Source organism: Carcharhinus amblyrhynchos, unplaced genomic scaffold, assembly GCF_965287045.1.
Source record: "Carcharhinus amblyrhynchos unplaced genomic scaffold, sCarAmb.v2.hapA scaffold_827, whole genome shotgun sequence".
Classification (NCBI taxonomy): Eukaryota; Metazoa; Chordata; class Chondrichthyes; order Carcharhiniformes; family Carcharhinidae; genus Carcharhinus; species Carcharhinus amblyrhynchos.
This window is the reverse complement of record NW_027650567.1, coordinates 40,974-63,796: the sequence shown is the minus strand read 5'-3', so window position 1 is coordinate 63,796 and position 22,823 is coordinate 40,974. Positions and strand designations below refer to the sequence as shown.

General features: G+C 52.4%; 1 protein-coding gene across 1 annotated transcript; it reads right to left on the bottom strand.

Annotated features, from left to right (window-relative positions):
- Positions 1–1,417: 1,417 nt before the first annotated feature.
- On the bottom strand, positions 1,418–20,926 carry LOC145340187 (protein-serine O-palmitoleoyltransferase porcupine-like; the record flags this gene model as incomplete). Its single annotated transcript, XM_080184618.1, has 11 exons — positions 20,794–20,926; positions 19,521–19,677; positions 14,374–14,566; positions 12,083–12,126; positions 9,851–10,032; positions 9,157–9,287; positions 7,781–7,906; positions 6,077–6,177; positions 2,734–2,810; positions 2,305–2,368; positions 1,418–1,503 (listed from the first exon to the last, which is right to left on the bottom strand). Coding segments are annotated over exons 2-11 (1,140 nt in total), but the record flags the coding sequence as incomplete, so codon positions are not given.
- Between the last annotated feature and the right edge of the window lie 1,897 nt (positions 20,927–22,823).

Sequence of the window (22,823 nt, the reverse complement as noted above, 5' to 3'; positions counted from 1 at the left end):
TGAATCTCCACTGCACCCCCTCCAGTGCCAGTATAAAGAACAAAGAACAACACAGCACAGGAAACAGACCCTTCGGCCCAACGAGCCCACGCCACCATTTTAACATTGTGAGTTCCCTCTTCCACCCAGGAGCCTTGTCTATCCTTTCTCAAGTAAGGAGTTCAAAACTGTACACAGTACTCCAGGTGTGGCCCCACCAGCACCTTATACAGCTGCAACATAATCTCACTGTTTTTAAACTCCATCCCTCTAGCAATGAAGGATAAAATTCCATTGCCGCCTTAATTACCTGCTGTACCTGCAAACCAACTCCTTGAGATTCCTGCACAAGGACACCCAGATCCCTCTGCACAGCAGCATGCTGCAATTTTTTACCACTTAAATAATAGTCCATCTTGCTGTTATTCCTACCAAAATGGATGACCTCACATTTACAAACATTGTATTCCATCTGCCAGACCCTCGCCCACTCACTTAGATTGTCTGTATACCTTTGCAGACTTTCAGTGTCCTCTGCACATTTTGCTCTTCCACCCATCTTAGTGTCATCTGCGAATTTTGACACACTACACCTTGTCCCCAACTCCAAATCATCTATGTAAATCGTAAACAATTGCAGTCCCAACACTGATCCCTGAGGCACTAGTCACTGATCACCAACCAGAAAAACACCCATTTACCTCTACTCTTTGCTTTCTGTTAGTTAACCAATCCTCTATCCATGCTAATACATTACCCGTAACACTGTGCACCTTTATCTTCTGTAGCAGTCTTTGGTGCGGCACTTTGTCCAGCGCCTTCTGGAAATCCAGATACACCACATCCACAGGTTCCCCATTGTCCACTGCACATGTAATGTTCTCAGAGAATTCCACCAAATTATTCAAACATGACCTGCACTTCATGAACCCATGCTTATCAATGGGACAATTTATATCCAGATGTCTCACTATTTCGTCCACACACACTGACTCTCACTGGGGTACGGGTCCCACACACACGCTGACTCTCACTGGGGTATGGGTCCCACACACACTGACTCTCACTGGGGTACGGGTCCCACACACACACTGACTCTCACTGGGGTATGGGTCCCACACACACGCTGACTCTCACTGGGGTACGGCTCCCACACACACTGACTCTCACTGGGGTACGGGTCCCACACACACACTGACTCTCACTGGGGTACGGGTCCCACACACACACTGACTCTCACTGGGGTACGGGTCCCACACACACGCTGACTCTCACTGGGGTACGGCTCCCACACACACTGACTCTCACTGGGGTACGGGGTCCCACACACACACTGACTCTCACTGGGGTATGGGTCCCACACACACACTGACTCTCACTGGGGTATGGGTCCCACACACACTGACGGGTGATTTTGAGCTGAGGTTTAACTCCTTACCGATTTATTCTGATGTGAACAGTTAATCGGGCATCTCTTAGAGAGCACACAGGCATTGAATATCGAGGCCAGTTTCTTTCTCAGAACTGTCAGGAGAAATATAATCAAAGAAAGCCATCAAAATCCTTCACAAAGGCATTCAGACAGAAGTGTACAGGGCATCTGCAGATACAGGGATTACAGAACAAGCCTCAGGGGCTCTGCAAATCCACAAAGCTTTAGCAGAACCAGACTCGGGGAGTCAGGTACACAGTTCTGATCTCCTCAGCTGAGAGAGAGAGAGCGGGGAGAGAGAGAGAGAGGGGGGGAGCAGGAGGGAGAGAGTGAGAGAGAGAAGGGGGGGGGAGCAGGAGGGAGAGAGTGAGAGAGAGAGAGAGAGAGAGAGAGAGCAGGAGAGAGAGAGAAGAGAAGAGAGAGAGCAGGAGAGAGGGGGAGAGAGAGAGTGGGGGGGAGCAGGAGGGAGAGAGAAAGAGAGAGAGAGAGAGAGGGGGGAGCAGGAGGGAGAGAGAAAAAGAGAGAGAGAGAGAAGGAGAGAGAGAGAGAGCAGGAGAGAGAGAGAGAACAGGAGAGAGAGAGAGAACAGGAGAGAGAGAGAGAACAGGAGAGAGAGAGAGAACAGGAGAGAGAGAGAGAGCAAGGGAGAGAGAGAGAGAGGGAGAGAGAGAGAAAGAGCAGGAGAGAGAGACAGAGAGAGTGAGTGAGTGAGAGAGAGAGAGAGAGAGAGATGCAGGAAGTGGGGAGAGAGAGGGAGGTAGAGAGAAAGACGGGGGGGGGGGGGGGGCAGGAAGGAGAGAGAGAGGGAGGTAGAGAGAGAGAGTGGGGGAGGGTTCAGTCTGCTGAAGGGACGGGCTGCAATGGCAGAGCCACAGGAATGAAGAGCATCTTACCATGTTCCACGTAGGTGATGAATGCAAGAGAGAGGAGAACGGCCCCAAGGTGGAAGCTGAGACCCTGAGGAAGAGGGAGATTGGGTGGGTTAGTAACTCACACTGCCAAACATCAGCCAAAGAGAAAGAAGCACCTGGAAGCTGAAGGAAGAGGACGACTGGCAGAGAGGAGAACATCTCCAAGGAAAGCGCCTTCTTTGCCTTCAGTGACTCTGTCATAGAGCAGGGCCAATACAAGGGTCAATAAAGAAGCCTGGTCCCCTTGACCGGAATATCACTGAGCAGTTCCGGACTCCACATCAGCAGAGGGGTCTGGAATGCAGACAAGGATGGACTAAATGGCCTCTTCCTGTGCGTCACACAGGAGATGTGGGCAAGCCCACCCCTAATTGGCAAGGGGACGCCTTGGGTTAGGGCAGGAATACTCACGTGTAACAGTGCGCTGGCAGCATAGGTCACCAGAATGGCTGGAAAGGTCCCCAAGGTCAGGGCACTCTTAAATACATCTGAGAAAGAGGCAGAGAAAGTAGAGAACACCATTAACAGAAAGAATTAGCAGGTTTAAATCAACACAACAAATACTCTGGATAAGGTGAAGATGAACTGTGTTCACTTATTTATCAGTGTCACAGGTAGGCTTACATTAACACTGCAATGAAGTTACTGTGAAAATCCCCTAGTCACCACACTCCAGTGCTTGTTTGGGTTACACTGAGGGAGAATTTAGCACGGTCAGTGCACCCTAACCAGCACGTCTTTCCGATTGTGGGAGGAAACTGGAGCACCCAGAGGAAACCCACGCAGACACGGGGAGAACGCGCAGACTCCACTCAGACAGTGACCCAAGCCGGGAATTGAACCCAGATCCCTGGTGCTCTGAGGCACAATAAGAAGTCTGACAACACCAGGTTAAAGTCCAACAGGTTTATTTGGTAGCAAAAGCCACAAGCTTTCGGAACACTGCCCCTTCGTCAGGTGAGTGGGATTTCAGTTCACAAACAGGGCATATAAAAACACAAACTCAATTTACAGAATAATGGTGGGAATGCAAGTCTTTACAGGTAATCAAATCTTAAAGATACAGACAATGTGAGTGGAGAGAGGGTTAAGCACAGGTTAAAGAGATGTGTATTGTCTCCAGACTGGACAGTTAGTGAGATTTTGCAAGTCCAGGCAAGTCATGGGGGTTACAGATAGTGAGACATGAACCCAAGATCCAGTTGAGGCCGTCCTCATGTGTGCGGAACTTGGCTATCAGTCCCTGCTCAGCGACTCTGCACTGTCGTGTGAAGGCTGCTTTGGTGAGGCAGCAGTGCTAACCACTGTGCCACCCATTTGAGGATTTGAGTACAGGGATAGGGATGTTTTACTGCAATTGTACAGGGCCTTGGTGAGGCCACACCTGGAGTATTGTGTACAGTTTTGGTCTCCTTATCTGAGGAAGGATGTCCTTGCTATAGAGGGAGCACAGCGAAGGTTTACCAGGATGATTCCTGGGATGGCAGGTCTGTCATATGAGGAGAGACTGAGTGGGTTAGGATTATATTCACTGGAGTTTAGAAGAGTGAGAGGGGATCTGATAGAAACTTATAAAATTCTAACAGGGTTAGACAGGGTAGATTCAGAAAGAATGTTCCCGATGGTGGGGGGAGTCCAGAACTAGGGGTCAGAGTTTGAGGATAAGGGGGAAACCTTTTAGAACTGAGGTGAGGAGAAATTTCTTCACCCAGAGGGTGGGGAATGTGTGGAATTCACTCCCACAGAAAGTAGTTGAGGCCAAAACGTTGTGTGATTTCAGGAAGAAATTAGATATCGTTCTTGGGGCTAAAGGGATCGAGGGATATGGGGGGGGGGATCAGGATATTGAATTTGATGATCAGCCATGATCAAAACGAATGGGGGAGCAACTCGAAGGACCGAATGGCCTCCTCCTGTTTCTAGTTTCTATGAATCGATATGAATTCGAAGGCCACTCAGCCCCTTGAGTCTGATATCCCATTCGATATGATTACAGCTGACTGTGTGTAACCTCATCCACAAATTCCCATTGGATCCTCAGTAGCCGATCAAACCTCCCCGCCCCCTCCGTTAATCTGGAATCTATCCATTTCCATCAGGATAAATATTCCGAAACTTTGATCCCACTGCCTTCTGAGGGAGAGAGTTCCAGGGACTCAGCACTCTCCGAGAGAAAGCATTCCCCCCTCGTCTCCCTCTGAAATGGGCCACCACTTAAACACTGACCCCCTCCCCACATCCCCCCGCCCCGACCCCCTCACGAGTTCTAGATTCTTCCACAAGAGGAAACATCCTCTCCGCGCCCACCCTGTCCAGAAACTCCCTCGGGATCTGAAAGGTCGTGATCGGGTCACCTCTCACTCTTCCAAACTCCAGCGGATATCAGTGTGACCTCTCGGACCTCTCCTCATCAGACAACCCACCCGTTCAGACTGTTAGCTATTCTCGGATACATCTTTCTCCATCACTCAGGAGCAACGTCCTCACCCAGAGAGTGGGGGAGAATGTGGGACTCGCTCCCATGGGGGGAGTGGGGGAGAATGTGGGACTCGCTCCCACGGGGGGAGTGGGGGAGAATGTGGGACTCGCTCCCATGGGGGGGGGAGAATGTGGGACTCACTCCCACGGAGGGGAGAATGTGGGACTTGCTCCCACGGGGGGGGGAGAATGTGGGACTCGCTCCCACGGAGGGGAGAATGTGGGACTCCCTCCCACAGGGGGAGTGGGGGGAGAATGTGGGACTCACTCTCACGGGGGGGGGGGGGGGAGAATGTGGGACTCACTCCCACGGGGGGGGGGAGAATGTGGGACTTGCTCCCACGGGGGGAGTGGGGGAGAATGTGGGACTCACTCCCACGGGGGGGGAGAATGTGGGACTCACTCCCACGGGGGGGAGAATGTGGGACTCGCTCCCACGGGGGGGAGAATGTGGGACTCACTCCCACGGGGGGGGGAGAATGTGGGACTCGCTCCCACGGGGGGGAGAATGTGGGACTCGCTCCCACGGAGGGGAGAATGTGGGACTCGCTCCCACGGAGGGGAGAATGTGGGACTCGCTCCCACGGGGGGAGTGGGGGAGAATGTGGGACTCGCTCCCACAGGGGGGGGGGGAGAATGTGGGACTCGCTCCCACGGGGGGGGAGAATGTGGGACTCGCTCCCACGGGGGGGGGGGGAGAATGTGGGACTCGCTCCCACGGGGGGGGGAATGTGGGACTCACTCCCTCGGAGGGGGGAGAATGTGGGACTCGCTCCCACGGAGGGGAGAATGTGGGACTCGCTCCCACGGGGGGGGGAGAATGTGGGACTCGCTCCCACGGAGGGGAGAATGTGGGACTCGCTCCCACGGAGGGGAGAATGTGGGACTCGCTCCCACGGGGGGGGTGGGGGAGAATGTGGGACTCGCTCCCACGGGGGGAGTGGGGGAGAGAATGTGGGACTCGCTCCCACGGAGGGGAGAATGTGGGACTCGCTCCCATGGGGGGGAGATGAATGGTGTCAATGTGTTTTCGAGGGGAGGGAGGAGCTGGATGGCGGGGAGGAATAGGAGGATGTGCAGGAGAGGAAGTGGAGGGGGTGGTGAAGGGAGGCCCTTGGCAGATATACCAATAGGAGGCAGAGGGCCGGATGCCCAATGGCACTGCAATTCGAGAAGCTCCAGAGAGGTAGGGGGGGGTGTGTGGGACGAGGGAATGCGGTCTGGGGGTGGGGAAGGTGGGTATTTCAGGGGGATGGGGGTGGGGGGGGGTACGTACAGGTGTTCAGCCAGCGTGACATTGGAACATTCCAACTGCTCACCACCTCCACCATCGACCGAGGCAGCTCCACGTTTAACGGCTTCGAAACGACCAGATCCCTGCAAACCCAACATAAAACACACAAAATCTGTCTGTAAATAACCACACCATTAACAATACTGTATCCCCATCCCACAGTGCAGCGCTCCCTCGGCACCGACCCTCCCACAGTGCGGCGCTCCCTCGGCACCGACCCCCCCACAGTGCGGCGCTCCCTCGGCACCGACCCTCCCACAGTGCGGCGCTCCCTCGGCACCGACCCCCCCACAGTGCGGCGCTCCCTCGGCACCGACCCCCCCACAGTGCGGCGCTCCCTCGGCACCGACCCTCCCACAGTGCGGCGCTCCCTCGGCACCGACCCTCCCACAGTGCGGCGCTCCCTCGGCACCGACCCTCCCACAGTGCGGCGCTCCCTCGGCACCGACCCTCCCACAGTGCGGCGCTCCCTCTGCACCGACCCTCCCACAGTGCGGCGCTCCCTCGGCACCGACCCTCCCACAGTGCGGCGCTCCCTCGGCACCGACCCTCCCGCAGTGCGGCGCTCCCTCGGCACCGACCCTCCCGCAGTGCGGCGCTCCCTCGGCACCGACCCTCCCGCAGTGCGGCGCTCCCTCGGCACCGACCCTCCCGCAGTGCGGCGCTCCCTCGGCACCGACCCTCCCGCAGTGCGGCGCTCCCTCGGCACCGACCCTCCCGCAGTGCGGCGCTCCCTCGGCACCGACCCTCCCCGCAGTGCGGCGCTCCCTCGGCACCGACCCTCCCGCAGTGCGGCGCTCCCTCGGCACCGACCCTCCCACAGTGCGGCGCTCCCTCGGCACCGACCCTCCCACAGTGCGGCGCTCCCTCGGCACCGACCCTCCCACAGTGCGGCGCTCCCTCGGCACCGACCCTCCCACAGTGCGGCGCTCCCTCGGCACCGACCCTCCCACAGTGCGGCGCTCCCTCGGCACCGACCCTCCCACAGTGCGGCGCTCCCTCGGCACCGACCCTCCCACAGTGCGGCGCTCCCTCGGCACCGACCCTCCCACAGTGCGGCGCTCCCTCGGCACCGACCCTCCCACAGTGCGGCGCTCCCTCGGCACCGACCCTCCCACAGTGCGGCGCTCCCTGAGCACTGACCCTCCCACAGTGCGGCGCTCCCTCGGTACTGACCCTCCCACAGTGCGGCGCTCCCTGAGCACTGACCCTCCCACAGTGCGGCGCTCCCTCGGCACCGACCCTCCCACAGTGTGGCGCTCCCTCGGCACCGACCCTCCCACAGTGTGGCGCTCCCTCGGCACCGACCCTCCCACAGTGTGGCGCTCCCTGAGCACTGACCCTCCCACAGTGCGGCGCTCCCTTGGTACTGACCCTCCCACAGTGCGGCGCTCCCTCAGCACCGACCCTCCCACAGTGCGGCGCTCCCTCAGCACCGACCCTCCCACAGTGCGGCGCTGACCCTCCCACAGTGCGGCGCTCCCTCAGCACGGACCCCCCCACAGTGCGGCGCTCCTTCAGCACAACACTGGGGGAATGTCGGGCCTGGGTCTGGGATCTGTGGACTGGACACTCATTCCCATGACCTTCTGACCTTCGGGGGAGACAGAGTGAAGCCAGAGGTGCGGCTGACAGCGGGTATGTACAGATCCAGCCCCCACCCACTCTGTTACGAGGCACACCTACCATTTGACATTGTCCTTGTGTTCGGTGAAGCCAGCTCCTGCCAGCGTTGCTGAGGTCTCAGACAGAAAACTCACAAAGTAGTTGCTGAAGTGGAAAGAGCTGGCACTCTCGTAAGCTTGCAACCACCTGGCAAAGAGGGAGACACATCAGTGGGCACTGACCATTCACCTGCCAATGGTGCCAAGACGCTTGCCACCTCCTGGTGGTGTTGCTGGTTACGTTACAGTCGGGGGAAGCACTTAGGCACATGCTCAGGAGGCAGGCTGACTGCATTTTAACATGAACAAGCTGGCTTGACACAGACTAATAACATAGGGTTTTTGCATAACATTCAGGGTTTTGGGCCAAGTGCTGGCAGGTGAGGTTCGGTGGGAGTCTGGATGTTTCTCATGTATCGGTGCAGACTCGATGGGCTGAAGGATCTCTTCTGCATTGTGTGATTCTATGTTGTCCTCATGAACCTGCCCCACCCGGCATCACATACCAAACCCCGGTGAGAGCGCGCGGGACAGAGGGCGAGAGCGCGCGGGACAGAGGGCGAGAGCGCGCGGGACAGAGGGCGAGAGCGCGCGGGACAGAGGGCGAGAGCGCGCGGGACAGCGGGACAGAGGGAGGGAAGAATGAGGGGAGATTTGATAGAGGTGTATAAGATTTTGATGGGTATAGATAGAGTGAATGCAAAAAGGCTTTTTCCACTGAGGCTAGGGGAAAAAAAACCAGAGGGCATGGGTTAAGGGTGAAAGGAGAAAAGTTTAAAGGGAATATTGGGGGGGGGGGCTTCTTCACACAGAGAGTGGTGGGAGCGTGGAATGAGCTGCCGGATGAAGTGGTAAATGTGGCTTTACTTTTAACATTTATGAAAAACATGGACGGGTTCATGGATGAGAGGGTGTGGAGGAATATGGTCCAAGTGCAGGTCAGTGGGACTAGGCAAAAAATGGTTTGGCACAGACAAGAAGGGGCAGAAGGCCCGTTTCTATTTTCTATGGTTTCTATTTGGAGAGAGAGCGAGAGAGTGAGACAGCAGGACAGGACGAGGCAGCCAGGACAGGGCGGAGCAGGCTTGAAGGGCCGAATGGCCTCTTCCTGCTAGTTTACATGTTTAACTTCAATGATCGTTCATATAGTAAAACTAACACAGCCCACCAGAGCCTCCCAGTGGCCATCCTTGCAACTACACCGTGACAGTTTACATAGTAAAAATACCCGTGTTCCTCAGCACGAACTAGTGGCAGCATGTTTTCGATGTTGCTATGCAACTCACCCCAGGGACTGATGGAGGGAACCCTTGCTGTGCCACTGTCCAGTGCATCTCCATTCTTAATTGAACGCAGAGACTCAAAAAAACCGTGCGGTTACTCCAGACGATCACTCACCTCTTTAACAGCTTGTTCCCATTGATAGGAATGAAGTAAGGAAAGAGATAGGGGGAGACGCATGTGGACAGGACGAGGCAGAGCACACTCTTCACCATGCTGAGCGACACCTTCCAGAACCAGCTGAAGCTCTTGAGGAGAGAGTCAAAAGAAGATAAAACATCATCGCCACTGTGGGGGGGTCAGCGCTGAGGGAGCACCGCACTGTGGGAGGGTCGGTGCCGAGGGAGCGCCGCACTGTGGGAGGGTCGGTGCCGAGGGAGCGCCGCACTGTGGGAGGGTCGGTGCCGAGGGAGCGCCGCACTGTGGGAGGGTCGGTGCCGAGGGAGCGCCGCACTGTGGGAGGGTCGGTGCCGAGGGAGCGCCGCACTGTGGGAGGGTCGGTGCCGAGGGAGCGCCGCACTGTGGGGGGGGGGGGGGGGGGGGGGGTCGGTGCCGAGGGAGCGCCGCACTGTGAGGGGGGTCGGTGCCGAGGGAGCACCGCACTGCGGGAGGGTCGGTGCCGAGGGAGCGCTGCACTGCGGGAGGGTCGGTGCCGAGGGAGCGCCGCACTGTGTGGTGGGGGGTTGGGGGGGGCAGGGTTCATACCCACAGGCTCTCTGTGCTCCCTCTTGTGAGTTTCCTCAAACGTTCCCCAGACACAGCAGCAGGTTGGAAGCGTTCCCGTCAGCGCAGCTCAGCCACAGAAACTCACCATCCTCTTGCTGTCCACTGCCTGCAGATAACTCCCGAAGCTGATCCAGGGCCCAAAGATCACTGTGCCCACAAAGTAAATGTAGCCCATAAATTCAACCGGGGAAGGAATCGCAGTCACTGAGGCCTGGTCCAGGTCAAAGCCCAGCGAGATAGCCTTCATCGCAACTATCATCTGAGCTCCTGCCAGGGGGAAGAGAGAGAGGTGCAGGAGTGGGGGGGTGAGGGAGAGAGGGGCAAGGGATGGAGGCAGAGAGGGGCGAGGGAGGGAGGCAGAGAGGGTGGAACAAGAAACACATCAGTTTGTACCGATCTCTGCTTCCCAGCACATTGCGAGTGGACCCACTCACCCATCGCTCCAGCGCTGTTAACAGTTCGGGGGGTGGCATTTAGGGTTGTAATATTAGATTGTAATGGGTGATTTCTGTCAATCCATCTCTCCCTCCTTCACTCAAGCATAATATTCACGAGGGGGAGGATGATGGCCTCATTTCATTTTCATTTTCATTAAAGGGAAGTCGTGTCTGACAAATTTACTGGAGTTCTATGAGGATGTGTCTAGGGCGGTGGATAGAGGAGAGCCGGTGGATGTGGTCTTTCTGGATTTTCAGAAAGCGTTTGACAAAGTGCCTCACAAGAGGTTATTGCAGAAGGTCGAGGGACATGGAGTTGGGGGTAGGGTGTTAGCGTGGATAGAGGACTGGTTGTCAAATAGGAGGCTGAGAGTGGGGGTCAACGGGTGCTATTCGGATTGGCGGATGGTGACTAGTGGAGTGCCCCAGGGGTCGGTGCTGGGGCCTCAGCTTTTTACCATTTATATAGATGATCTGGAGGAGGGAACCGAGTGTAGGGTGTCGAAATTTGCTGATGACACCAAGATTGGGGGAACGGCAAATTGTGCGGAGGGTGTGGAGAGTCTGCAGAAGGATCTAGATAGGCTGGGCGAATGGGCCAGGAAATGGCAAATGGAATTTAATGTTGGCAAGTGTGAGGTGGTCCACTTTGGTAGGAAGAATGGTAGGAAGGACTATTACTTACGAGGCGAAAAACTGCAGCAGGCGACGGTGCAGAGGGACCTCGGGGTCCTTGTGCATGAGTCGCAAAAACCCAGCTTGCAGGTGCAGCAGGTGGTCAGGAAGGCGAATGGGATGCTGGCCTTCATAGCGAGGGGGATTGAATATAAAAGTAGGGAGGTCTTGCTGCAGCTGTATAGGGCATTGGTGAGGCCGCAGCTGGAGTACTGTGTGCAGTTTTGGGCGCCGCACCTGCGCAAGGATATTTTGGCCTTGGAGGGAGTGCAGAGGAGGTTTACTAGGCTGATACTGGAGTTGAGGGGGTTGAGCTATGAGGAGAGGCTGAATAAACTAGGCTTGTACTCGTTAGAGTTTAGAAGAATGAGGGGAGATCTCATTGAGACGTATAAGATGATGAATGGGATGGATAGGATAGAGGTGGAAAGACTCTTCCCGCTCAAAAAAGACAATAGGACTAGGGGGCACAGCCTCAAGATAAAAGGGGGGCGGTTTAGAACGGAGTTGAGGAGGAACTTCTTCACTCAAAGGGTGGTGAATCTCTGGAATTCTCTGCCCGTTGAAGTGGTGGAGGCTGCCTCGCTAAATATTTTTAAGACGCGGGTTGATGGGTTTTTGATAGGAGAGGGGATTAAGGGTTATGGGGAGAGGGCGGGAAAGTGGAACTGAGCAGCGACAGATCAGCCATGATCTTATTGAATGGCGGGGCAGGCTCGAAGGGCTGGATGGCCTACTCCTGCTCCTATTTCTTATGTTCTTATGTTCTTATGATATTCTCACTCGATGATCAGTGAATGTTCTGGGGACCCGGGTTCCAATCCCACCACGGCAGATGGTGGAATTTGAATTCAATAAAAAATATCTGGAATTAAGAATCTACTGATGTCCCATTGTCGGAAAAACCCATCTGGTTCCTTTAGGGAAGGAAATCTGCCGTCCTTACCCCGGTCTGGCCTACACGTGACTCCAGAGACACAGCAATGTGGGTGACTCTCAACTGCCCTCTAAGGGGTAACTAGGGATGGGCAATAAATACTGACCCAGCCAGTGACACCCAGGTCCCAGGGATAGATAAAAACCTCAGGGGTGCAATATTTACTCAAATACACATGCGCGCACACACAACACAAATGGTCACGTACATGTGCCTGTACACACATGTGCCCACACCCCAGTGAGGAGACATCGCCACACTGACCCACCTCTCATCTTGTGCCAGCTGACTGTATCGACCATGTGCATCTCCCTGGAAAAGGCAGAGTGACAAAGTTAGTGAGGTTCAGATCAGCGTCACGCTCAGTGTCCTGTTTCCCCTTCCCCAGTTCAGGCAAGGCCAGATCATCGCAAAGGCTGCAAGGCCACCCTTCACCAAACACCCTGAGCCAGCGGGAAACCATTCCAGGGAATACCACCCCCACCATCAGGCCTGCTCCACAATGTCACCATTAACCTCAGGAGGCCTCACCAGCAGCTGTCCAAAGCCACAAGGCCGTCACATTGCAATTCCAATTGTAAAACTCCTGACAGCGGGAAAGAAAGTTTATTTTCTTTTAAATTCATTTATTGGGTGTTTATATAGATAAAGTCTTGGGGCTAAAGGCACATGGAGGGGGAAGGGGGGGGGGAATCAGGATATTGAATTTAATGATCAGCTGTGATGATGAATGTTAGGGCAGATTCAAAGGGCCAAATGGCCTCCTGCCTCTAGTTTCTATACGTGTGTTGCTGGCCAGGCACAGCATTTACCCCCCTATCCCTAACTGTCCCCCTGAGGGGGTGGTGGGTGAGCCGCATTCTCAAACCCACTGCAGTCCCTGTGTGGTGTAGGTACACCCACTGCGCTGTTAGGGAGGGAGTTCCAGGATTTTGACCCCAGCCACAGTGAAGGAACGGCCGATATATTTCCCAGTCGGGATGGTGAGGGACTCGGAGGGGAACCTCCAGGTGGGGGGTGTTCCCAGGTATCTGCTGCCCTTGTCCTTCTAGATGGTAGAGGTGGTGGGTTTGGAAGGTGCTGCCTAAGGAGCCTCGGTGAGTCGCTGCTGTGCATCTTGTAGATGGTACACACGGCTGTCACTGTGTGTCGGGGGTGGAGGGAGTGAGTGTTTGTGGTTAGTGTGTCGATCGAGCGGGGCTGCTTTGTCCTGGATGGTGTCGAGCTTCTCGAGTGTTGTTTGGAGCTGCACCCATCCAGGCAAGTGGAGAGTATCCCATCACACTCCTGACTTGTGTCCTTGTAGATGGTGGACAGGCTTTGGGGGGGAGTCAGGAGGTGAGTTACTCTCCACAGGATTCCCAGCCTCTGACCTGCTCTGGGAGCCACAGTATTTATATTGATGGGTCCCAGTTCAGTTTCTGATGAATGATAAACTCTGGGATGTTGATCGTTTAAAGTTTATTTATCAGTGTCACAAGTAAGGCTTACATTAACACTGCAATGAAGTTACTGTGAAAATCCCCTAGTCGTCACACTCCGGTGCCTGTTCGGGTTACACTGAGGGAGAATCTAGCATGGCCAATGCAGCCTAACCAGCACATTTTTTGGACTGTGGGAGGAAACCGGAGCACCCAGAGGAAACCCACGCAGACATGGGGAGAACATGCAGACTCCGCACAGACAGTGACCCAAGCGGGGAATCGAACCCAGGTCCCTGGTGCTGTGAGGCAGCAGTGCTAACCCGCTATGCTGTCAGTGAGGGAGGGGGATTCAGTCATGGGAAAGTCATTAAGTGTTGAGGGGTTTCGGTTCTCTCTGGTTGCATGGCACTTATGTGTGGGTATGGCCCAGTGGGATTATCACTAGATTATTAATCCAGAAACTCAGTGAATGTTCTGGGGACCCGGGTTCCAATCCCACCACGGCAGATGGTGGAATTTAAATTCAATAAAAAATATCTGGAATTAAGAATCTACTGATGGCCCATTGTGGGAAAAACCCATCTGGTTCCTTTAGGGAAGGAAATCTGCCGTCCTTACCCCGGTCTGGCCTACATGTGACTCCAGAGACACAGCAATGTGGGTGACTGTCAACTGCCCTCCAAGGGGTAACTAGGGATGGGTAATAAATACTGACCCAGGCAGTGACACCCAGGTCCCAGGAAGAATTTAAAAATATGCTGGATATTGCCCAGACTGTTAGTGAAGGTGTGTGTGGGAGAGCATCAGGTCTGGTCCAGAATCAGTCACTGATGTGGAGATGCTGGTGTTGGACTGGGGTAAACACAGTAAGAAGTCTCCCAACGCCAGGTTAAAGTCCAACAGGTTTATTTGATAGTAATCCCACTAGCTTTCAGAAACAGTGCTCCCTCCACCTTCCACACACCTGACCAAGGAACAGCGGTTCTGAAAGCTTGTGGTTTACTATCAAATAAACTGGTTGGACTTTAACCTGGTGTTGGGAGACTTCTTACCAAGAATCAGTTATCCACAGGGATCTCAGTCACCAGAGTGACAGACATGCGGAGAGAGTCCAGGGAAAGGGAAGGTGACTTACCCCATGAGCAGGTAGATGAGGATGGTGATGGACAGGAAGGCACCCTTCTGGTGGGAATGCCGGCACAGGAACAACACGATGTAACACATCAGGCTCAGTAATACCACCCACACCATCTGCAGCTGGAAGAAATGGTGGAGGCAGTAAAACCCCCCCGCAACACTGCTCAGGTGCTTCACCCAGGGGGGCAGGCCTGGTCAACGGGGAGGGAGAGGGGGAGACAGAGCAGGGGGGGAGAGAGAGAGAGCGGGGTGGGGTGGAGGGAGAGAGAGCAGGGGGGGTGAGGGAGAGAGAGAGCGGAGGGAGGGGGAGAGAGAGCAGGGCGGGGAGGGAGAGAGAGAGCAGAGGGAGGGAGAGAGAGCGGAGGGGGGAGGAAGAGAGAGCAGGGGGGTAGGGAGAAGGGTGGGAAGAGAGCAGGGGAAGGGACAGGGGGGAGCGAGAAGGGGAGGAGCAAGGGGGGAGAGGGTGAGCAAAGGGAGAGACAGTGAGCGAGGGAGGAGGGGGTGAAGGGGGGAGAGGTGGGAGGGAGGAAGTGGGGTGCTTGGGGGTAGGGGAGGGGGGTTATGGGATTGGGGAGAGCAGGAATGGGAGGATAGGGGTTAGGGGGTTAAGGGGTTGGAGTGGGAGGGATTTGGGGAGGGAGAGCAACAAGGACAGAGTGGGAAGAGGGGAAAAACACCATCAGAAAAACATAATTAAAGGTCTAGTTTAAAATTTATTTATTAGTGTCCCAAATAGGCTTACATTAACACTGCAATGAAGTTACTACAAAAATCCCCTAGTCGCCACACTCCAGCGCCTGTTCGGGTACACTGAGGGAGAATTTAGCACGGCCAATGCACCCTAACCAGCACGTCTTTTGGACTGTGGGAGGAAACCAGAGCACCCGCAGGAAACCCAAGCAGACATGGGGAGAACATGCAGTCTCCACACAAACAATGACCTAAACCGGGAATCAAACCAGTGTGATGGTACTGTGCCTTTAAGAAATGTATTTAGTCACGTTTCTTGTGCAGGATCTGTTCTATGCATTAGGCGCCATTTTGTCTGGATCTGGCAGCACTGTATTATAGGTTTATAAGGTGTTGAGAGGAATAGATAGGGTGGATTCTCAGAGGCTTGTTCCCAGGACTGAAATGGTCGCTAAGAGAGGACACAGGTTTAAGGTGCTGGGGAGCAGGTACAGAGGAGATGTCGGGGTACGTTTTTCACTCAGAGGGTGGTGGGTGAGTGGAATCGGCTGCCGTCGGTGGTGGTGGAGGCGAACTCGTTGGGGTCTTTTTAGAGACTTCTGGATGATTACATGGGATTTACTGGGATTGAGGGTTATAAATAGGCCAAGTAGGTAGGGATCTGATCAGCGCAACTTGTGGGCCGAAGGGCCTGGTTGTGCTGTAGTTTTTCTACGTATTGATACTGCAGCAGCATAATTGATTTTAATTGACACAATGTTTGTTTTAATCTGAACTAATGCAAGTTTCTGTTATTTTCAAAAAATCATAGAAACCCCTACAGTGCAGAAAAAGGCCATTTGGCCCATCGAGTCTGTACCAATGACAATCCCACCAGGCCTTACCCCCGTATCCCTACATATTTAACCCACTAATCGCTCTAACCTACGCATCTCATTACACTAGGGACAATTTTTAGCATGGTCGATCAACCTATCCCGCACACCTTTGGACCATTGGGTGAAATCAGAGCACCCAGAGGAAACCCACACAGACACGAGGAGAATGTGCAAACTCCACACAGACAAGACCCGAGCCTGGAATTGAACCCAGGTCCCTGGAGCTGTGAAGCAGCAGTGCTAACCCATTGTGCTACCGTGCCGCCCAGCAGTTTGTGTTTTCCCCCAGGGTTTCAGAGTGGGGCTTGATTAGGCTGATTGGCAGTTAAGGTCATATGACTGGGTGGAGCTAGACTTTCACAGAGAACTCAAGGCAGTCTGTTTTCTGGAATCTTCTGAGGGAGGCTGCTTTTTTTTGTCTAAAGTGGAGACTAGAATCTGCTAGGAAACAAATCTCTTTCTCTGAGTTCTGTTGTTTGGGAGTGGAGCTTTCTCTGGAGGATGCTGCCTTAGAATTAGGAGACAAGTCTAGTACCTACGTAAGTGAGTTTGGTTTCTGTGTTAACTGGTTCTAAAGAAGGGATTCATGTCCATGGGAATATTGCTAAATTGGAACAACAGAGATACCTAGCTGTTAAAATTTGTACTTTGTCATGTTTAAGTATTTTAATTGGTAAAAGTTATGCTAATTCTTTTTATTATATTCTAACTGTGTTCTTAAATAATCTTTGTTTGATAAAAGCTGCCTAGTGGCTCACTTGAATCATACCTGGAGTTAAACGCCTTCTGCTCACCCTAATGCCACAATCAAATGTCAGGGTCTAGACTAACTTCACAAAATACCTCGGAGTTCCTGAACTGGTCCTTAACACTGGTCACTGCAGTTAAAGGCCAGAGATCAGAAGCAATTGGAAGTCTGCTGTCCTTTTTCCCAGCCTTTGGAAACAATAGTATATGGTCAGGGACACAGTACAGCAGTTTTATCTAGAAGTTTGGATGTGTGCTGCAACTCAAGAGAAAGGAAATTCTAAAAGGTGAGTTGGAAAACCTGGAGGAGGATCCTTATGATGCTACAGTGCTTTCAAGGAATATATCATGTTTCTTATCAGGGGTATGTTTAGAATTCAGAACTGGTTTACAAGGTGCTGATTTGTCTAAGAAATCCTTTGAATTGGTACCTGGGAGAACAGGATAAGAACCTGGGGTGATTTCCCAAGCTGAGTAATGCACTTCTGTTTACTTAGGTTCCCCTGGAGTTTCAGAATAGAGTTTTGATTAGGTTGATTGACAGGGGCAGTCATGTGTTTAATGGGAGGAGCTAAGCATGAAGGGATGAAATATTGTTTCAGTTTCATTTTTAAAATACAAGCAGTTGCTGTCAGGACTGCCAGAAGGAAGCAATATCTCCCTCCTTCAAACGACCTCTCAGAACTCTAGGACTATTAACCTGAGAGATGCAAGTAAGCCTGTATTTTGCTGACTGATTTTAAAGAGGGAGTTTAAGCCTATAAGAGGAATAATGCTTGAATTTGAACTGAGAGGTTAGCTATTAACAATTGTTTCTTGTTTTGGTAAGGTATTGCTCAATTGTTAAAAGTTAAGCTAATTCATTTGTTATAGTTAAATTGTTATGTTAAATCAAATGGGTTTTGATAAACGCTTCCCAGTGTTTCAGTAGAATCGTGCCTGGAGTGAAGCATCATCCTCACATTAATGCCAAAACAGCAGATTGTTGGCATCTAGTCTGGCTTCATAACATACCTTGGGATTTCTGATCTAATACCCTAAGAGTGGAGAGAAAACCTTGTTTGAAAGGATGGTTGGAAAACTTGGAGATGGATCCTTGATGAAAACAGTTGAGGGAAAGCAGTCTGAAAGAGAATTTTAAAGTGTATCTTTTTGAAAGTAGAATTTGGAAACACTCGGGGTGGGTTGGGAACTCAAGGAGAAATCCACAGGAGATCAATTGAGTGGCATCTGCCACTGAGTTTCAGAATAGAGTATCATCAATTATAGCCAAGCTTTTCATGTGTAAATGTTCTTTTGTTAAGCTTTTACATTATTATTACTTATTAGTGTCACAAGTAGGTTTACAATAACACTGCAATGAAGTTACTGTGAAAATCCCTGTGTCGCCACACTCTGGCACCTGTTCGGGTTACACTGAGGGAGAATTTAGCACGGCCAATACACCCTAACCAGCACGTCTTTCAGACTGTGGGAGGAAACCGATACAGGGATAGCCATAAGGACAATCTGTAGTGAGCTGGCATGTGGAGAGGGTGGATTGCTGAATCCGGCCGGAGGGGGAGACTGGGACTGACTGATCCATGGGTTCACCCAGACTGAAGCAGATTTCACAATCACACTTTTGTATCTGAACAGCAGTCAGGGCAACACACAAACACTGACTCCAATTACACCAACGTCACTCTGACACTCAGTTAATTATCCTCCTCATCCTTCCCACAAAATTTCCATTAAAGGGATGGTTTCCCTTAAAGGCATCACTTCATCATAAGCACTGATTGGCTGGCACCATTTGATCAGGTGGGGTGTGCGTGCCAACCCTGGCACATACATCAGGATGAAATATCATCAACTCCAGGAAGCGAGGGTGGCACAGTGGGTTAGCACTGCTGCCTCACAGCGCTAGGGACCTGGGTTGGATTCCCGGCTCGGGTCACTGTCTGTGCAGAGTTTGCACGTTCTCCCTGTGTCTGCATGGGTTTCCTCTGGGGGCTCTGGTTTCCTCCCACAGTCTGAAAGACCTGCTGGATGGGGTGCATTGGCTGTGCTAAATTCTCCCTCCGTGTACCTGAACAGGTGCAGATGTGGTGACTAGGGGATTTTAGAAAATAACCGCAACTTATCCGATCTCTCCTCAAAGCTACACTTTTCTAGTTCTGGCAATACTCTTGGGAGCCTCCTTGGTGCTCTCTCTAGAGCAGTTACATCCTTCCTGTAATATGGTGACCAGAACTGCACACACTGCTCCAGTTACATGCACATGTCCCGTGCATAACTTCCCATTTTCCTGAATTGTATTCCATATTCCCAGATTCAGTCTGGTGGATTTTCATTGCACTCCATCTTTTGTTAAGTTGGTGTGGTTTCGCCGAGTTGCCAGGCGCTTGTTCAGCCAACACAAGGTGGCTTGTCGAGCATTTTCCTGGCTGGGTTGTGGGAAGGAAGGAGCTACCAAGCAAGGAAGCTTCCCACAGCAAGGCCAAAACTTTACTCCAGCAACATCTGAGCAGCACAATGGTTAGCACTGCTGCCTCACAGCGCCACGGACCCAGGTTCAATTCCCGAGTTGGGCCATTGTCTGTTCTCCCTGTGTCTGCGTGGGTTTCCTCTGGGTGCTCCGGTTTCCTCCCACAGTTGGAATGATGTGCTGGTTAGGGTGCACTGACCGTGCTAAGTTCTCCCTCAGTGTACTCAAACAGGCGGTGAAGTGCAGCAACTAGGGGATTCTCATGGTAACTTCATTGCAGTGTTAATGTAAGCCTACTTGTGACACTAATAAATAACCTGAACTAAAAACACACCGGACGGAAACTAGCCCCTGACTCACCCAGCCTCCACAGCACCCGACATCCCAGGCAGATCAACAGCAGCTGCCAGACCTGTTCGAATCCCTGTTGAGCAGTGGGAAACACACAGTCCCTGAACAATTGGTGGAAAAACTCCTGTTGGCTGAGTGTCGCCATGCCAGGCTTCCTTCATGGGACCTGCAGGAGAGAAAGGTAAGTTTGCTCAGTAGAGCTGTCCCAGTGCTGAACATCCACCTTGACTGGGCCCACTAGTGAAGGAGTGCCACATATTGGAGGATCAGCACTGGGGCAGTGACTAGGGAATTTTCACAACAACTTCATTGCAATATCAATGTAAGCACACTTGTGACACAAATAGTTTTGGGAGTATTAATGATCAGGAGCACGAACACAGGCTGATTTCCTCTCTCTCTCTCTAACCCAGGGATCACTGGACAGTGATCAGGAGCACAAACACAGGCTGGTTTCCTCTCTCTCTCTCTAACCCAGGGATCACTGGACAGTGATCAGGAGCAGGAACCCTGGCTGATTTCCCCTCTCTCTCTCTAACCCAGGGATCACTGGACAGTGATCAGGAGCAGGAACCCTGGCTGATTCCTCTCTCTCTCTAACCCAGGGATCACTGGACAGTGATCAGGAGCAGGAACCCTGGCTGATTTCCCCTCTCTCTCTCTAACCCAGGGATCACTGGACAGTGATCAGGAGCAGGAACCCTGGCTGATTCCTCTCTCTCTCTAACCCAGGGATCACTGGACAGTGATCAGGGGCAGGAATCATAGTTGATTTGGGGACACTGAGGGAAACTGGACCAGCAACAAGGGGATGGAGCTAAACTGGAGATGGGGAAATCCCAAACTACACAGTGCAAATGGACCAAATGCACCAAGTATCCAAGCACCTCCAGGATCTGCAAAGCAGTTGAGCAGCTTACAAATTGGTGCAGAGTCAGCAACAGGGCATGGATGGAGGGGAAGCAGATTTTGGGGAGGGGGAAATCCTAGGATGCATCTTGCCAACTGTGATGATTTTTCACTCTCCAGCACAAGCCAGATCGTCCCCTGCTTCCATTTAAGCCGGCGACCCCCGGTTTTTTTCATGCATTTGCTGATTTGCAAGGGTCTGGGTGCAGGAGGCCGGGTTGGGGTGAAATCTATGGAGGCTTTTGGTGGGGACCCGGACGACCTTTAGGCTTGTCCGCCCGGGGAGTGGGCTCCAGGGCGGGGGGGGGGGGGCTCCGGGTCCTAAAGGCCGCAGGCTTCAACCCTCACTCCGAGACTTGTACTGTACGCTTACTCCTCTCCTCTCCTCCTTCCTCCTGGCTGGGGGAATCAGATGCAGCCCGCTCTCCTCTCCTTCCTCTTTTTCCCCACCGCCGGCATGGTCCGCGGCGGCGCCACCATTCACAACAACAACAACAAAAATCACAGCCAGCAAGAGAGGGAGGCGCTACTGCGCATGCGGCTGATGATCAGCCGGCCCATTCAGGTTACTCCGCATGCGCACACATCAGGCCCGCCTCCATGATGGACACGCATGCGCACACATCAGACCCGCCACCTACAGGGCTTCTCTGAGCCGCGCATGCGCGTCTCATCAGCGCGCCTTTCTGAGCTGCTCCAACCAGAGCTCAGTCTCTGCCCACCGTCTGACGGTACTGCGCATGCGTCTGATCAGGCCCGCCTCCAGGGTCTGAGCATGCGTCAAATCAGAGCCGGCTCCCAGAGCTGCGCATGCGCTAAAGATAGCATGCTTTCCCTTTCATTCATTCCCTGCTGACTCTGTACAATCCAAATTGGATTTGATTTATTATTCTCACATGTATTAACATACAGTGAAAAGTATTGTTTCCTGTGCGCTATACAGACAAAGCATACCATGCATAGAGAAGAAAGGGACAAGGTGCAGAATGTAGTGTTACAGTCACAGCGAGGGTGTAGAGAAAGATCAACTCAGTGCAAGGTAGGTTCATTCAAAAGTCTGACAGCAGCAGGGAAGAAGCTGTTCTTGAGTCAGTCGGTACGTGACCTCAGAGTTTTATATCTTTTTCCTGACAGAAGAAGGTGGAAGAGAGAATGTCCGAGGTGTGGCGGGTCCTTAATTATACTGCCCCCTTTTCCCGAGGCAGCGGGAAGTGTAGACAGAGTCAATGGATGGGAGGCTGGTTTATGTAATAGACTGTTTATGACCCTTTGTAGTTATTTGTGGTCTTGGTCAGAGCAGGAGCCCAGACCAATCTCGGATACATCCAGAAAGAATGATTTCTATGGTGTATCTGTAAAAGTTGATGAGTCGTTGCTGACATGCCAAATTTCCTTAGTCTTCTGAGAAAGTTGAGGCGTTGGTGGGCTTTTTTAATTGTAGTGTCAGCATGGGAGGACCAGGACAGATTGGTGATCTGCACACCTATAAACTTGAAACTATCGACTATTTCCACTTCATCCCTGTTGATGTAAACAGGGGCATGTTCTCCACAATGCTTCCTGAAGTCGATGACAATCTCTTTTGTTGAGATTGAGGGAGAGGTTATTGCCGGCGCACCAGTTCACCAGATTCTCTGTCTCATTCCTGTACTCTGTCTCGTCATTGTTTGAGATCCGATTCACTATGGTGGTGTCATTAGCAAACTTGAAAATGCCACTGTTTTCCAAGTGCTCTACTATAAAATCTTTGACAATGGACTCCAATTTTGTCCACTGCTGAGATCAGGCTGACTGGTCTATAATTCCCTGCTTTCTTTCTACCTCCCTTTTTAAATAATTAGCTACCTTCCAATCAGTAGGAACTGTTCCAGAGTCTATGGAATCTTGGACAATGAGCACCAATGCATCCAGTATTTCTTGGGCCACTTCTGTAAGTATTCTGGGGTGTTGATTATCGGGCCCTGGGGATTTATCTGCCTTCAGTCCCATCAATTTCTCCAACACAATTTCTCTATTAACACTGACCTCCCTCTCATGAAGCCCTCTGTTCCTCAACATTTCTGATATCTTATTTGTGTCCTCTTTGTGAAGACAGATCCAAAGTATATATTTCATTGATCAACCATTTCTTGGTCCCTATTTTAAATTCCCCTGTTTTTGACAAAGGGACCTACATTTGTCTTCACCAATCTGTTTCTCTTAACATACCTGTAGAAACATTTACAGTCAGGTCTTATGTTCCCCACAAGTCTACTGATACTCTTATTTTCCTCTTCTTAATCAGTCCCTTTGCCCTCCTTTGCTGAATTTTAAACGGCTCCCAATCCTCAGGTTGGGAGATATAGGAGGGATGTCCGAGGTAGATTCTTTACTCAGAGAGTAGGATGTGGAATGCACTGCCTG